Source organism: Schistocerca serialis, chromosome 10 (assembly GCF_023864345.2).
Source record: "Schistocerca serialis cubense isolate TAMUIC-IGC-003099 chromosome 10, iqSchSeri2.2, whole genome shotgun sequence".
Taxonomy (NCBI): domain Eukaryota; kingdom Metazoa; phylum Arthropoda; class Insecta; order Orthoptera; family Acrididae; genus Schistocerca; species Schistocerca serialis.
Window position 1 is genome coordinate 149,488,351 of NC_064647.1, and position 15,946 is coordinate 149,504,296.

General features: G+C 40.4%; 1 protein-coding gene across 4 annotated transcripts in view; it reads right to left on the reverse strand.

Annotated features, from left to right (window-relative positions):
* Positions 1-15,946, reverse strand: part of LOC126424923 (ankyrin repeat and SOCS box protein 3-like) — a 212,186-nt gene that overhangs the window by 150,215 nt on the left and 46,025 nt on the right. For all 4 annotated transcript variants that reach the window (XM_050087767.1, XM_050087766.1, XM_050087768.1 and 1 more), the window contains exon 3: positions 6,891-7,046. In XM_050087767.1, coding sequence (XP_049943724.1) covers positions 6,891-7,046 — 156 coding nt within the window. The remainder of the gene's footprint in view (positions 1-6,890; positions 7,047-15,946) is intronic.

Sequence of the window (15,946 nt, forward strand, 5' to 3'; positions counted from 1 at the left end):
GGCAGTATAGTTAAGAACGCAGTGTTGCCTCGTCCCCAATGTTGTGGGTTGGCAGGAGAGCCAACACCGTGTTACTAGAGGAAGCCAAAAGGCACGCGTTTTAGCTCACGCAGGCTGGCGTGAGGTATTATTCACAATATCAATAGTAATTGATAATGGCGCCTTGCTAGGTCGCAGCAAATGACGTAGCTGAAGGCTATGCTAACTATCGTCTCAGCAAATGAGAGCGTATGTAGTCAGTGAACCATCGCTAGCAAAGTCGGTTGTACAACTGGGGCGAGTGCTAGGAAGTCTCTCTAGACCTGCCGTGTGGCGGCGCTCGGTCTGCAGTTACTGATAGTGGCGACACGCAGGTCCAATGTATACTAACGGACCGCGGCTGATTTAAAGGCTACCAGATAGCAAGTGTGGTGTCTGGCAGTGACACCACAAAATCATTCTCTGGAAATCCTTTATCAGAAGCCTGTACTTTTTTCACAATCAAGCACCAACTTTTCACACTGCAGTTCAAACAGTAGAGGGTCAAACAATAACAGTTTTTGAAGTAAGTACTGTGTTAAATGTTTTAAAAGCTAATTTAGTTACCAAGTGTGAAGAATGTTTCATAACATTAGCTGTCAGATCAATTCTTGGTAAATCAGAAAATGAGCTTATCATCAGAGACCCCAAAATTTAAACACTATGTCCACACATTTTATCACACTGGAACTGAATGTTTAAACAAGTGGTTGAATCCGCTGAAAGTTCACAGGACTACAGTCTGGCAACACTTACGGCAGGAGCACCACAATGCAAGGATACACAAAAGACTGAAGGTTTCATTCATGAAATGGCTCTTTCAACTATAATAGTAGGCGATACTGGCCTGTATAAAGAGTATGTATATATCATCACCATCACCATCTTCATCATCTTATATGGAGAGGTAATCTTTCTCCGCTTATTCTTTCAAGACATTCATTCCAGTTTCTTCTATTTTCTTGTATTTTATTTTTATTTTCTTTTTTGTTATTGAAGATATTAAATATACTCAGTTCTTCATTAATTCATGAATTTCTAAATCTCTCATCTCTTGTACATTCCTTTACTGCTCTATAAAACTCATCTCCATTCTTTGTATGTGACTTTCTTGGTGTTTAGTTAGAACCCATGATTCATTTCCGTAAACAAAAATTGGAACTGTCACTGTCTTATAAAATTTCAGTTATGTCCTTTCCTCGCTTTATTTTTTAAATATCTGTTTAATGTTCCACATACATTCCCAGACTTAGCTAATTTCTTCTCTACATCTTCATTGTACTCATATGCGACATCAAAACCTAAATAATTAAAATGCTTGACCTGTTCTATTCTTGCTTATAATATATACATATATTATCACCAAAGATATTAGAAAAATGGAGACTGAAAAAAATAATCTAGTGACTGTTGGGTAGAAATTATTTCACACTGTATTATGAACAATGTGCCTTATACCAGTTTCCCTAAAAATATTAGAATTTATTTTTTATTTACTGGAACTAACACCCCCACTGAATGAGTGTTTTCTGATATGAATGGTTTGTGGACAAATGACAAGGATGCTCTTTCAGTACAGAGTTTGAAAACTATGCTAATTAATAAGGTGAGCTTTACTCACACTTCTGTAAATTTTTACAAAATGTTGTGTGGTAAATTGGACTAACTGAAGATGAACCATTCATCAGAAAAATATCAATGAGGACTGATTTGGTTGGAGTGAATTAAGAGCTACTATAACCACATTATTTCTTTTTATATTTATTTATTTATTCATTTGCTTATTTATTTACATATTATTAGCTTCAGAGCTTCATATTAATGATGAAACAATTCCATGCATTCTCTTTTGCCCCTTGTTTCACTGAGAAAAATTTACAATGTTCCACTTTCTTGTTTAAAAAAATAAAGCTCACCTTAGTCATTAAAGAAGTAGCATAGATTAATTATTAACATCACTGTTTAGCTGAAGTACACTTGCAGGTGATGTGCTATTCTCCAATGTGAATGGCACGATCAAATTGTATATCGAAAATTCTTCAACTACATTTTATAATAATTCTTCAGTTGCTTAGGATTATTCATTTTGATTTTTTGGGTGTGTGTATATATAGCTGCAGATTATCAATATGAGAATACTGTCAAAATAATGTTGAACGTATATGTGCATGAAGTTGACATATTTCGTACTCATATTACTTACCTATTTCTCGCATAGAAAAACAAGTGTCCCTGAATGAGATTTGAAAACACATTGGACAGATGAGTTCACCTCTGCCCTCCTATTCCCTCTCCATTAAAATTGTGTGAATGGGCAGACTCTAGATGGCATTCCACTGTACAATACTTCATGCTTGAGCATTAGGCAGAGTGAGTGACAAACAACTAGTGCACATGAAAGTTTAAAAGCTGTACCTTCTGAAGTTTGCAACTCAGTACTATCAGAATTATAGGCCAAATTTTCACACACGATCGACTGCGGCTGCAAATCTCTTGCAAGTGTACTTTTTTCTCCTTAAAATATGAGATCAAGTTGGTAACATTACTTGTCAGAGTACGGGTTATCGTAGTCTACAACAAGAACACATTTTAATCAGTGATGCAATTGAAGCATGATAAAGGTGTCACACACAGCAATGTGGAAATAACCCTTGTGAAAAATGTCTACGAGGTAAACAGAGGAGACTTCCTCTCCAGTTTTTTACCTCTCACGGTAAGTAATCTCACATTAGTTCATTCGAATTTTGGGGGGGTGATGAATATGCCACCAACTACAACAGATAGTTGCTCCCTAATTCTGATTTATGCTCACTTGAGAAAGGCATTATTACACTTAAAAATAAGAAAAACAGAAACATTTCAGAACCTCTGTAAGAAATAAACTCAACAGAGGGTCTCAAATCACAGACTGACAAAATGTAAATGAGAACATACTAATTTTCTAAAAGCAAAGATTACCAGATATCTTAAAAAAGTAGCATGTAGTACAGAAGAAACTGATGTAGTCAAGCACTATTTTAAGAATGCTGTTAAGAAGCACAATGTCTACACTATGAAGCTAACTTACCGACAAAGTTCTGGGGAGAAGCAGTCTCTGCAGCGGTGCTGCTCACAAACAGATTCTCGTGGAGACTCTATACGAGATGACAGCAAAAGAAGCAAAGACAAGAACAATACTAGGCATTTGACATCTAGGAGTTTTTGGTGGTACAGTGCACATCCACATTCTGAGTGCCAACAGACATGTAAGGAACAAGAAAAACACCAGAAAATACTTCACAGCTACTGTATAAAAAGCAAAACATACTGTTTATGTGAACCAACTCATCATAGAGCAATAAAGGAAAGGGATGTAGTTTTCAGTGGTGAAATGATCCACAAGGTTCGAGTGTAGTCAATATTTCTTCTCTGTAACAATAGGATCAAGAGACCCACAATAATTCTGATCATTAACAAGAATAACACTGAATATTTAAACTATCCATGGATAAGGAGGAGGATGAAATAACAGTAACAGGATCAGAGTAAGTTGAATCAGATGTATGGAACTATTACTCATTTATGAAACATGACCTCTCAAGAAAACTGCACAAAAGAATTCAGTTCCAGTGAAGATGCTGAGCTGCCACAGCTTCTGAGATCTGGTAGAATACGTAAACCTAAGAAGCTGGATGAGTATGTGCATTTTTTCCACAAGTTTACCCGACTCAGATCCATGAACACTGAAGTTCAATTAAAATTTGTTCCATGGCCAGGACTTGAACCCAGGTCTCCTGTTTACTGGGCAGATATGTTACCCACCACATCATCCTGGCATTGTGGCTAACACTACTACACATGCTACCCTGGTCCAATGCCCTCCCTAACACAAGGTTCATTTGACACCTCAGCCCATCTTGATTTTCCCCTTCTTAAATTGTCAGTATTGCTGAGGAACAGTGCCCCAGCTTTGTACATAATGGGGAAATCCTGCCTGTACCTCAGGTGTAGGTGATCTATTGGCTGATGGAATTACATTTTTCTGGAGACATAAACAGTCTCAACTTTAGAATGAGATTTTCACTCTCAGATGGCAGAGCACTTGCCCATGAAAGGCAAAGGTTCCAAGTTTGAGTCTCGGTCCGGCACACAGTTTTAATCTGCCAGGAGGTTTCACATCAGTGCACACTCTGCTAAAGAGTGAAAATCTCATTCTGGAAACAACCCCAGACTGTGCTTAAGTCATGTCTCCGCAATATCCTTTCTTCCAGGAGTGCTAGTTCTGCAAGGTTTGCAGGAGAGCTTCTGTGAAGTTTCAAAAGTAGGAGATGAGGTACTGGCAGAAGTAAAGCTGTGAGGATGGGGCGTGAGTTGTGCTTGGGTAGCTCAGATGGCGGAGCACTTTCCTGCGAAAGGCAAAGGTCCCGAGTTCAAGTCTCGGTCTGGCACAAAGTTTTTATTTGCCAGGAAGTTTCATATCAGCGCATACTCTGCTGCGGAGTGAAAATCTCATTCTGGAAACATCCCCCAGGCTGTGGCTAAGCCATGTCTCCGCAGTATCCTTTCTTTCAGGAGTGCTAGTTCTGAAAGGTTCGCGGGAGAGCTTCTGTGAAGTTTGAAAAGTAGGAGACGAGGTACTGGCGGCAGTAAAGCTGTGAGGACGGGGCGTGAGTCGTGCTTGGGTAGCTCAGTTGGTAGAGCACTTGCCAGCAAAAGGCAAAGGTCCCGAGTTCAAATCTCGGTCCAGCACACAGTTTTAATCTGCCAGGAAGTTTCAGTTTCAACTTTATCTTCAATAGTTCACTACTTCAGCGTCTATCCTTATCAGTGAAAAAGTTGAGACTCAAAACGTCTCTAGGAAAATGTAATTCCATCAGATGAATCGATTAACTGAAGCTTTTTTATCAGTAGACACAAGTAGTCATGGAATTTCTTCAGCATGTCTTCAATAATGTATTTTATATATAAATTCAAGAAATAGATCTACTTCCTATTTTTAAAAATGGCAATTTAGGATTTAAAACAAGGAAGTCACTGGTAGACCTTAAGAGCTGGACAAGATCCTGAAAAATCTGAATTATAAAAGATCAACTGCAGATCCCTATGAGGAAACAAATTCCCATTGTAGTTTAGACAGATAACGAGTCGACTACCTGCAAAAATCACAACTGAAGAATGCATTCAAAGAACAGCTGAAAGAAAAATTCTAACTCTTGGACCTTTGACAGGCTTCAAGCTGCATGCACATCAAACTGCATACACAATTACATCATGAGCCCTTTTGTTGTTAGAACAAACTTGTTTGAGTTTGAATAAACTCATTATCTGAAGCAGGTACTGGGTAAGTACAATGTGAAGGGCTGAAGACTTATCTCAATACAATTACATAAAAACTGAGCTCCCACTCGTGAAATGAGTACAAAAACTGAGGAAGAAAGAGAACCAATGAAGAACACTGCTTGCTAAAGCGCCATTGCTAGTCAGACAACCGCACAGTTAGTCACCAGAAGCCCAGTCCTTCCAAGCAAAGACTCATGTCTTAACCACTGCACCATCCCACTTAGGGACATGACAACAAAAGCATCACATGAATGACTTTAAAGTACAATAATGTAATGCCTGTGTTGTTAAGAAGAATGATGCAATGTTCCTTTGAAGATGCATTCATGTCCAAAGGAACAGGTACTGTGGTAACTACAGTCATCATGAAATATATGAAACATATTCACAGTTCTGTTACGGGCAACCATCAGCTATATAAGGGAATGACAAAAATGTAAATCTGTGCCGAAGCAGGACTCAAAGCCAGATTTCCTGCTTTATGTCGGTCGTCACCTTAACCACTTTGGCTATACGTGCACAACTCACGCCCAGACTCAAATGACATATGTAAGTTTGAGTCTGGCCACAGGTCATGCACAGACAACCAAAGTGGTTAAGGTGACCACTCGTATCAAGTGGGAAATCCAGGTTCGAGTCCCGGTCTAGTACAGATTTTCATTATTGTCATTTGCTTACACAGCTGATTGTTGTTCATATTCACAAATGTGAATACATTTGATGTATATCAATGATTCTCTATTATGAAAGTCAGTAGACCCAAATTTGGTGTGACACTGAATGTTACAATCTATTTCTTGCTGCATTCCTACCTTTGCTGAATTACTTTTATTGCTATGTACACTCCACCTGAGGTTAGCTATATGTTTTGAGTGCCCAGTGTTGTGTATTTTCCACTGTATAAATTACTAATAAAATATATTTAACATACTGAAAACCCCTTGAGCTAGAATACAAATTTTTGAAACAAGTGACAAAGTTAGTACTGTTCTCTACATAGAATGTAAGGAAAACATAGTTTAAATTTCTGATGGGCAAAGGTTCCGGCACTGTTACCATTTCATCACTGCAAATATAAACATTCAACGTATATTCAATAAGTTAATAGTATTGAAGCATATAGCTCCAATAATGGCCTGTCAAAATTGGTTTATAACAAAGTGGTAGCCTATGTACAAGTTTCAAGATAGTTTTTAATATAATCTATTATCTAATGAATGTAATATTCATAGTAATGTAATTCTGCTTTCATTTTTACGCAAGTAAACAAAAGAAAACAAAGATAAAATTAAGACTAGAACCTTCATTCATAAAGTATATGATTAAAAAATTAGAATGGATATTACTCAACAAAAATGTTCAGTCTGAGGTATAACCAACTATTCATTCAGTTAAATTACAATGGAAGCAGACAACAATGAAATTAATTATTATTCTTCAGTGTGAAAAGAGATGAAGCAATGAACTGAAAATACTTTTCAAAAAAATATCAAAATATCATCAATGAAAAACTTCTGTGGAAAGACATGTATGACTCTTTCATCAAACTTTACCTTTATGCAATGGTGTGAACCGTTCATTGTTGCCAAGATTCATATCTGCTGAGTGGTTCAGAAGAACTTTAATTACATCAGGTTTAGCGTCTGGATTAACAGACAGGAAAAGTGGTGTTTCTCCTTCATGAGTTATTACATCCTTAATGTCTTGCCCTGCAAGTTAGAATTAAACTTTTGATAGGAACTTCAGTCACACATTTAAGCATCTCAATTAAAATCCTTTTTCTAATTAGGCAAGCTTTTGGACCCAATGGCTACTTCTTCAGGTGGAAGGGTTGAAGGAAAAGGAAGAGGGATGAAGGAAAAGGATTGGAGAGGTCTAGGAAAAGGTGTAGATTTCTAGAATGTCATGCAGAACCTAGGTTTTGGGGAGACTTACCGGACGGGACAAGAAGGAAAGAGTTTTTCCTTCTCATCCCGTGTCTTGATTTTTTTTTAGCCTGGCTTCAACAGATATTAATACAATATTGGAGTGTCTGTGTTATTCCAACTTATGATGCAATGTTCCTTCGGACCTGCAAAATGTTCAAAGAAACATTGCATCATAATTTGAAATCTTCCATATGACATTATTGAATGAAAATATGCTAAATTTGTCAATTTATTTATTTGTCTCTACTCAATATTTGCAATGATTCTAAGTGCAGATATGTCTGAACTAAGTTGTCTCAGGGGTTCCAAAGTTTACTTTTTCAAATTTAAATTCTCATTAATGTGGATACCTAAGAATTCTGAAGTTTCCACCTTATTTATTATTTCCTCGCCATCTGTTAACACTTATCATTGGTGTAGTGCCCTTAGGTATGCAGGACCTAATATGTTGTGTCCTATTAAAATTGAGGGGGAGACCATGCACAGAAATCCAGTGAATGATACTTTTTAAGAACTTTGTTTACCATTTCTTCTGTTTCTGTATGTATGCTTGGAGTGATTTCAATACTAATGTCATCTACAAAAGAAACTAATTCTGCTTTTTGCAACTAGACAGAAGATCATTTACACATATGAGGAACAATAATGGACCTAAGATTGAGCCTTGGGGAACCCTATATGTGATTCCTTCCCAGTCAGAATTATGTATCCGGACTATATTGGTTGAATTACTAAGAACAGCTTCCTGCATTCTTTTGGTCAGGTATGACATTATCCATCGATTGGCTATACTGTCAATCCCATGAAACTTCAATTTATGTAGGAGAGTACATTGATTCATACAGTCAAATGCCTTAGACAGGCTGCAGAACATACCAATAAGCACTATTTTACTATTTAATGCTTGTAAAATGTGACAACTTCAATCTCTATTTATTTAGGTGAATCAACAAACTTTAAATGTGTGCGATTTATTGTGTAATCTAAATTTAAAGGATTTTTTTAAAAGTACTCATGTAAGAGATCTCACACTTTTTATTCTTTAAGGTCAATTGCCACTTTTTACACCATACAGGTACAGTGTGTAAATCAATTTGTAATTCTTTTTGGTCTTGTGATGACTGTTCTAGATGATAAATTATCACATCGTTTGCAAACAGTGTAACAGAACTGCTCAGATTGTCTCCTAGTTTATATAGATTAGGTGATGATCCTTCATCAAAGACACCAACCACTTTCTCGAACACCTGGAATCCTTACCCAATCTGTTACCCCTGGAAACCATCCTTGTAACCATTGATGCCACATCCTTTTACACAAATATTCCGCACGTCCAGGGCCTCGCTGCGATGGAGCATTTCCTTTCACGCCGATCACCTGCCACCCTACCTAAAACCTCTTTCCTCATCACCTTAGCCAGCTTCATCCTGACCCACAACTTCTTCACTTTTGAAGGCCAGACATACCAACAATTAAAGGGAACAGCCATGGGTACCAGGATGGCCCCCTCGTACGCCAACCTATTCATGGGTCGCTTAGAGGAAGCCTTCTTGGTTACCCAGGCCTGCCAACCCAAAGTTTGGTACAGATTTATTGATGACATCTTCATGATCTGGACTCACAGGGAAGAAGAACTCCAGAATTTCCTCTCCAACCTGAACTCCTTTGGTTCCATCAGATTCACCTGGTCCTACTCCAAAACCCATGCCACTTACCTTGACGTTGACCTCCACCTGTCCAATGGCCAGCTTCACATGTCCGTCAACATCAAACCTACCAACAAGCAACAGTACCTCCATTATGACAGCTGCCACCCATTCCACATCAAACGGTCCCTTCCCTACAGCCTAGGTCTTCGTGGCAAACGAATCTGCTCCCATCCGGAATCCCTGAACCATTACACCCACAACCTGACAACAGCTTTCGCATCTCGCAACTACCCTCCCAACCTGGTACAGCTACAAATAACCAGAGCCACTTCCTCATCCCCTCGAAACCAGAATCCCCCACAGAAGAACCACAAAAGTGCCCCACTTGTGACAGGATACTTTCCGGGACTGGACCAGACTCTGAATGTGGTTCTCCAGCAGGGATACGACTTCCTCAAATCCTGCCCTGAAATGAGATCCATCCTTCATGAAATCCTCCCCACTCCACCAAGAGTGTCTTTCCGCCGTCCACCTAACCTTCGTAACCTGTTAGTTCATCCCTATGAAATCCCCAAACCACCTTCCCTACCCTCTGGCTCCTATCCTTGTAACCGCCCCCGGTGTAAAACCTGTCCCATGCACCCTCCCACCACCACCTACTCCAGTCCTGTAACCGGGAAGGTGTACACGATCAAAGGCAGAGCCACATGTGAAAGCACCCACGTGATTTACCAACTGACCTGCCTACACTGTGATGCATTCTATGTGGGAATGACCAGCAACAAACTGTCCATTCGCATGAATGGACACAGGCAGACAGTGTTTGTTGGTAATGAGGATCACCCTGTGGCTAAACATGCCTTGGTGCACGGCCAGCTCATCTTGGCACAGTGTTACACCGTCCGGGTTATCTGGATACTTCCTAAAACACCAACCTATCCGAACTCCAGAGATGGGAACTTGCTCTTCAATATATCCTCTCTTCCCGTTACCCACCAGGCCCCAATCTCCGCTAATTTCAAGTTGCCGCCACTCATACCTCACCTGTCATTCAACATCATCTTTGCCTCTTCACTTCTGCCTCGACTGACATCTCTGCCCAAACTCTTTGTCTTTAAATATGTCTGCTTGTGGGATGTCTGCTTGTGTCTGTATATGTGTGGATGGATATGTGTGTGTGTGCGAGTGTATACCAGTCCTTTTTTCCCCGTAAGGTAAGTCTTTCCACTCCCGGGATTGGAATGACTCCTTACCCTCTCCCTTAAAACCCACATCCTTTCATCTTTCCCTCTCCTTCCCTCTTTCCTGATGAGGCAACAGTTTGTTGCGAAAGCTTAAATTTTGTGTGTGTGTTTGTGTTTGTTTGTGTGTCTATCGACCTGTCAGCGCTTTCGTTCGGTAAGTCACATCATCTTTGTTTTTAGATAGATTTTATGTTCTTTTAAATATGGCGTACTATTTTTGTTGCCTTTGCAAGTGTCCTGACCTGCATTATGTACTATGGGTATCTCTTCCATCTCTTACTGATTCATGTAGTATAAAGTTCTGAATTGCCATAAACAAGCCTCATATTGTCAACATTTATATGCATATTTAGTTGGAAAGACTGGATACTGTATTTTAGTAAGGCATAAAGCAAATTTTATCTGCTTTCTTAAATGACATGTTTTGCATTTATCTGTGATGGATTTGAATGTTACAGTATCCATTCTTACTACAACCACCTGATGGTCACTAATTCCTGTATCTGTCTTAATGCTCTCTATTTGCTCTATATGGTTTGTGGGGTGTTGCTATGATCATTTACTTTTGTGTGGGCTCCTGAACTAATCATTCAAAATATTCATTACAGAAAGCATTTACTATAATGTAGACACTGTTTCATGTCTACAGTTCACTACCCTGTGGCAGTAGTTCAGGAAGTCACAGCGAAGCTTGTCACAAAACTTTGAAGTTTCTGGTAAAGTCTTGTTTTCAGCTCAGATCCAGAGGACACCAACCAGTTCTGGAAGGTAACAGTGCAGATTGGCAGCATCGCTAAATGTCTATGAGCAGGCCTGGCCTTCTCAGCCCTCTCTGCCTGTTGCCAGAATGACTCAAACGTGACCTCGGTCACTATACAACAGGCATCATACATTCCAACAAGTGCTACAATCTGCAGTTGGTTACAATTGTTGCCTCCTTGTCTGCTGGAATAGCCCCTTCAAGATGTTGAAAGAGGCCCATGGGCCTGACTGCAAAAGGTGACCTTTGCCATCCTTTGTCAGCATTTTTCTAATGGGTACCATTATCTGCTGTGCATTTGAACTGCCAACAATCAGCAGATCCCTAACCTTTTGCTTTCGCTTTCCTCCAACACAGGTAACAGCAGGCTTCCCAGCAGGTGAAGAGGGCCTCATTGGCTCAGTTTCAGCAGAAGACAACACCCCAAACTTGTTGTTTAGGGGGTGGGATGTAATATCCTGAGTGCTCCCTGGTCCCTGCCCCCTTGTACAAAGCCCACAGACCTACCACTGACATGCCATTCCTAGCCAAGTGGCTGTGTAATGATAGATCCTGAACTTGCTGCAGAGGAGATAAGATTCATTGCAAAGGATGTTACTTGAGGTCGCTTCATTATCTCTGGTACACAACTCTCAGCATCCGGCCTGACAAATCCATTCTGAGCAGCTCCCAATTGTTTGACAGTAATTTCCAGCCACTTATGAATGTCCTTGGTGTGGAAAACTGCCCTCAAAGGTGGAAGAATCAGCAATGGTCGACAACATGAGGATGCAGAAGGCAATGGGAACCACTGCATTAAAGACACATAATGTGTATCCACAGGACATGTGGCCTGTGATTGAAAAAGTGTCATGATGATCTCTCAATCTGCGAAAGATTCCGGAATAGTCCCACATTCGGATCTCTGGGAGAGACTGCCAAGGATGAGGTGACCATGAGAAAAACATTGAATAATCAACAATAGGATAACATTCTGTAAGTTCGGGCATGGAATGTTGGAAGCTTGAGCATGGTAAGGGTAATACGAAGGCTCAATCCAGATATAGTAGGGCTCAGTAAAGTAAATGGAAAGAAGACAAGGATTTCTGATGAGAGGAGTATATCCAACAGCAGCAGAAAATGGTATAATGGGATTAGATTTCATTATGAATAGGAAGATAGGGCAGAGAATGTGTTACTGTGAACAATTCAGTGATAGGGTTGTTTTTATCAGAACTGACAGCAAACCAACACTGACAATGCTAGTTCAGGTATGCGGATGTCACAAGCTGAACATGAAGAGATAAAAAAAATTATATGAGTATATTGACAGGGTAACAGATTGTAAAGGGACATGAAAATCTAATAGTTATGGGAGACAGGAATGCAGTTGTAAGGCATGGTGTACAAGAAAAGGTTACAGTAAAATATGGGGTTGGAGCAAGGAATGAGAGAGGAGAAAGACTAATTGAGTTTTGTAAATTTAAGCTAGTAATAGAGAATAACACTGTTCAAGAATCACAAGAAGGTTACTACAACTCCCCTACGTATTACACCCAGAGGGATCATAAAGAAATATTATATTAATTACAGTATGAATGAATACATTTAAGCTATCAATCTTCCTGCACACTATACATGAATGGAGTAGAAGAGCCTTAATAAATGGTACAGTAACAACCACCCTCTATTATCCACTTTTCATTGCTTTGCAGAGTTTAGCTGTGGGTGTAGATGTAGATACGAGATGTAGATGTAGATATGTCTACTCTAGCGGCACCACCATGTAGGACAGGGAAAAGTAGTTTTGTGCAATATTCTGAACGCAAGTTACAGCCAGGTGCAGGCCGGATTGCAGTGAGTTACGCATACCAACAGTTGCGAAGTAGAATAGAGGCCACAGGGCCGTCAAATTGCTGAAAGAGTATACGTAGTGGTTTCGTATGTTGCAAATCACAGGCAGAAGGGGCCCACTGGCCAACCTAGCATGTCATGAGTATATGATGCGAAGCGTCGCATATGGCAAAACTGAGGAATACAGCCGCGCATAAATAGGTGCGGGTTTCTAACAAGATTCATTCACGTGTGGCAGCTCTCCTGGATGGCACAGCGTGTCACACCACCAGCTACACGCAGCAGCAGATGGGGCACCAGCATTCCAGTCCATGGTGGGTCGCTGGTTCGACCCTCTGAGGCCGATGCGGGGTCCGTAACCAGCCAGCGGTGGGCCACTCCATGGCTTGCTACTGTGGGCAGTTGTCCTGACTTCCAACACACACCGGAGGCATCCCGAGGTGAGGGCCGCAGATTCGAACACCGGATCACGGGTGCGTGTTGTCGCCACGATCTCAGCCACGCTGGCGAGAAGCATGCAGCTGCCCACCTGCGGCTCACACTGAGTGGTGCTGGGCCAGCAGGGACGCAGACTGCTGGATCGACTGCTGGCATTCTGACAACACCACAATTCTGCTGTCGTACAAGGCCAACACACAGTGTGTGCACGGGCCGCTGAGGCAGCCATTCCGCGCCAAGACGTTTTGCAAACAGTGAAATGGGTCCTCAGCATTGCAGGACCTGGTGACGCAGACTGAGGGGAACACAGCCCTGAAGTTGGAAACAATAAATCACTTGGAAAGCTCGGACGAGTCTTAATATGGTGCCTTCTACCTCTTCCTGCTACATTTGGTCATCCTGATACATTCCGTGGCAGAAGTCGCCACTACGCTACACTTCTTTGTGTCCTCAATGTACGGTCACCTTTCTTGACTTTGTAGGTGCCATCTGACATGTGACATGGGATCATGTATGAGCCAAAGTATTGCTTTAATAATTTTTCTGATAGCCTGGCCTTCTGTAAAGGTTCGAAAATCTATGATAGCTCTCCTGTGTTATACAAAGCCATATTTTACAAACATTTGTTTGAAATATCATCTCATCTATGTTTTAACACAACAGAACAATCTTTAGAAGATTGAAAATAACCAATTTATGAAAAATTTTACTTTCATGCTCATGTTAAAAAATTTAAAATGATGCCACCAAATGAAGTGGATTTGATTCTCCACAAATTTACTTGCTCAGAAAACACTACTGTAGCACAGCATAAAAAAGCCATCACATTTTTGGAAGTCAGTGCTTAGGTATTACACAAAAGGTTCAAAGGTCATCACAGTTCTTAAGCTTTTTTAGAACCCAGATAACCTCAAGAATTATCAAACAACATTGTTACTGTGTTCGCTGCTGAAACTTTCTGAAAGGTTAATAATGAACAGAATATGTGGATACATTGACAGCTGTCTAACTGAACAACAAGCAGGTTTACGTCCAGTGAAATCCTGTATAAGTTAGGCTCTCAACCTGGCTCAATTTACTGAAGACATTTTTGAGAGGGGCTTCCAACAGGAGTAGCATTCATTGACCTAGCTGCATCACACAACAGTGTAAACCAGAGATCTCTCACCTCTAAAAGTACACCCAGTGACAAGCAATGACAAATTGGTAGAAATTGTTAGGACACTGCTGTTTCAGGAAGATCTACATCTACATCTACATGATTACTCTGCAATTCACATTTAAGTGCTTGGCAGAGGGTTCATCGAACCACAATCATACTATCTCTCTACCATACCACTCCCGAACAGCGCGCGGGAAAAACAAACATCTAAACCTTTCTGTTCGAGCTCTGATTTCTCTTATTTTATTTCGATGATCATTCCTACCTATGTAGGTTGGGCTCAACAAAATATTTTCGCATTCAGAAGAGAAAGTTGGTGACTGAAATTTCGTAAATAGATCTCGCCGCAACTTCCATCCCAACTCGCGTATCATATCTGCCACACTCTCTCTGCTATTAAGTGATAATACAAAACGAGCTGCCCTTTCTTGCACCCTTTCGATGTCCTCCGTCAATCCCACGTGGTAAGGATCCCACACCGCACAGCAATATTCTAACAGAGGACGAACGAGTGTAGTGTAAGCTGTCTCTTTAGTGGACTTGTTGCATCTTCTAAGTGCATTGCCAATGAAACGCAACCTTTGGCTCGCCTTCCCCACAATATTATCTATGTGGTCTTTCCAACTGAAGTTGTTCATAATTTTAACACCCAGGTACTTAGTTGAATTGACAACCTTGAGAATTGTACTATTTATAGGGTAATCGAATTCCAACAGATTTATTTTGGAACTCATGTGGATCACCTCACACTTTTCGTTATTTAGCATCAACTGCCACCTGACACACCATACAGCAATCTTTTCTAAACCACTTTGCAACTGATACTGGTGTTCGGATGACCTTACTAGATGGTAAATTACGGCATCATCTGCGAACAACCTAAGAGAACTGCTCAGATTGTCACCCAGGTCATTTATATAGATCAGGAACAGCGGAGGTCCCCAAACCATTCCCTGGGTAACACCTGATATCACTTCAGTTTTACTCGATGATTTGCTGTCTATTACTACGAACTGCGACCTTCCTGACAGGAAATCACGAATCCAGTTGCACAACTGAGACGATACCCCATAGACCCGCAGCTTGATAAGAAGTAGCTTGTGAGGAACGGTGTCAAAAGCTTTCCGGAAATCTAGAAATACGGAATCAACTTGAGATCCCCTGTCGATAGCGGCCATTACTTCATGCGAATAAAGAGCTAGCTGCGTTGCACAAGAATGATGTTTTCTGAATCCATGCTATTATGTATCAATAGATCGTTCCCTTCGAGGTGATTCATAATGTTTGAATACAATATATGTTCCAAAACCCTACCGCAAACCGACGTCAATGATATAGGTCTGTAGTTCGATGGATTACTCCTACTACCCTTCTTAAACACTGGTGCGACCTGTTGAATACCAACAAAAGAGAAGCAGATGGAGAAACCAAAAGAAATGTGTTGCCACAAGCTAGTGTGCTGCCACCACTGCTGCTCAACATATATACTAATGATCAACATATTAGCAAAAAGACTAAATCTTTTACTGATGCAGATAATAGGCCAATTGTGTAACAAACAAAATATTTTAAGGAAATTGAAAATTACCTGAGTG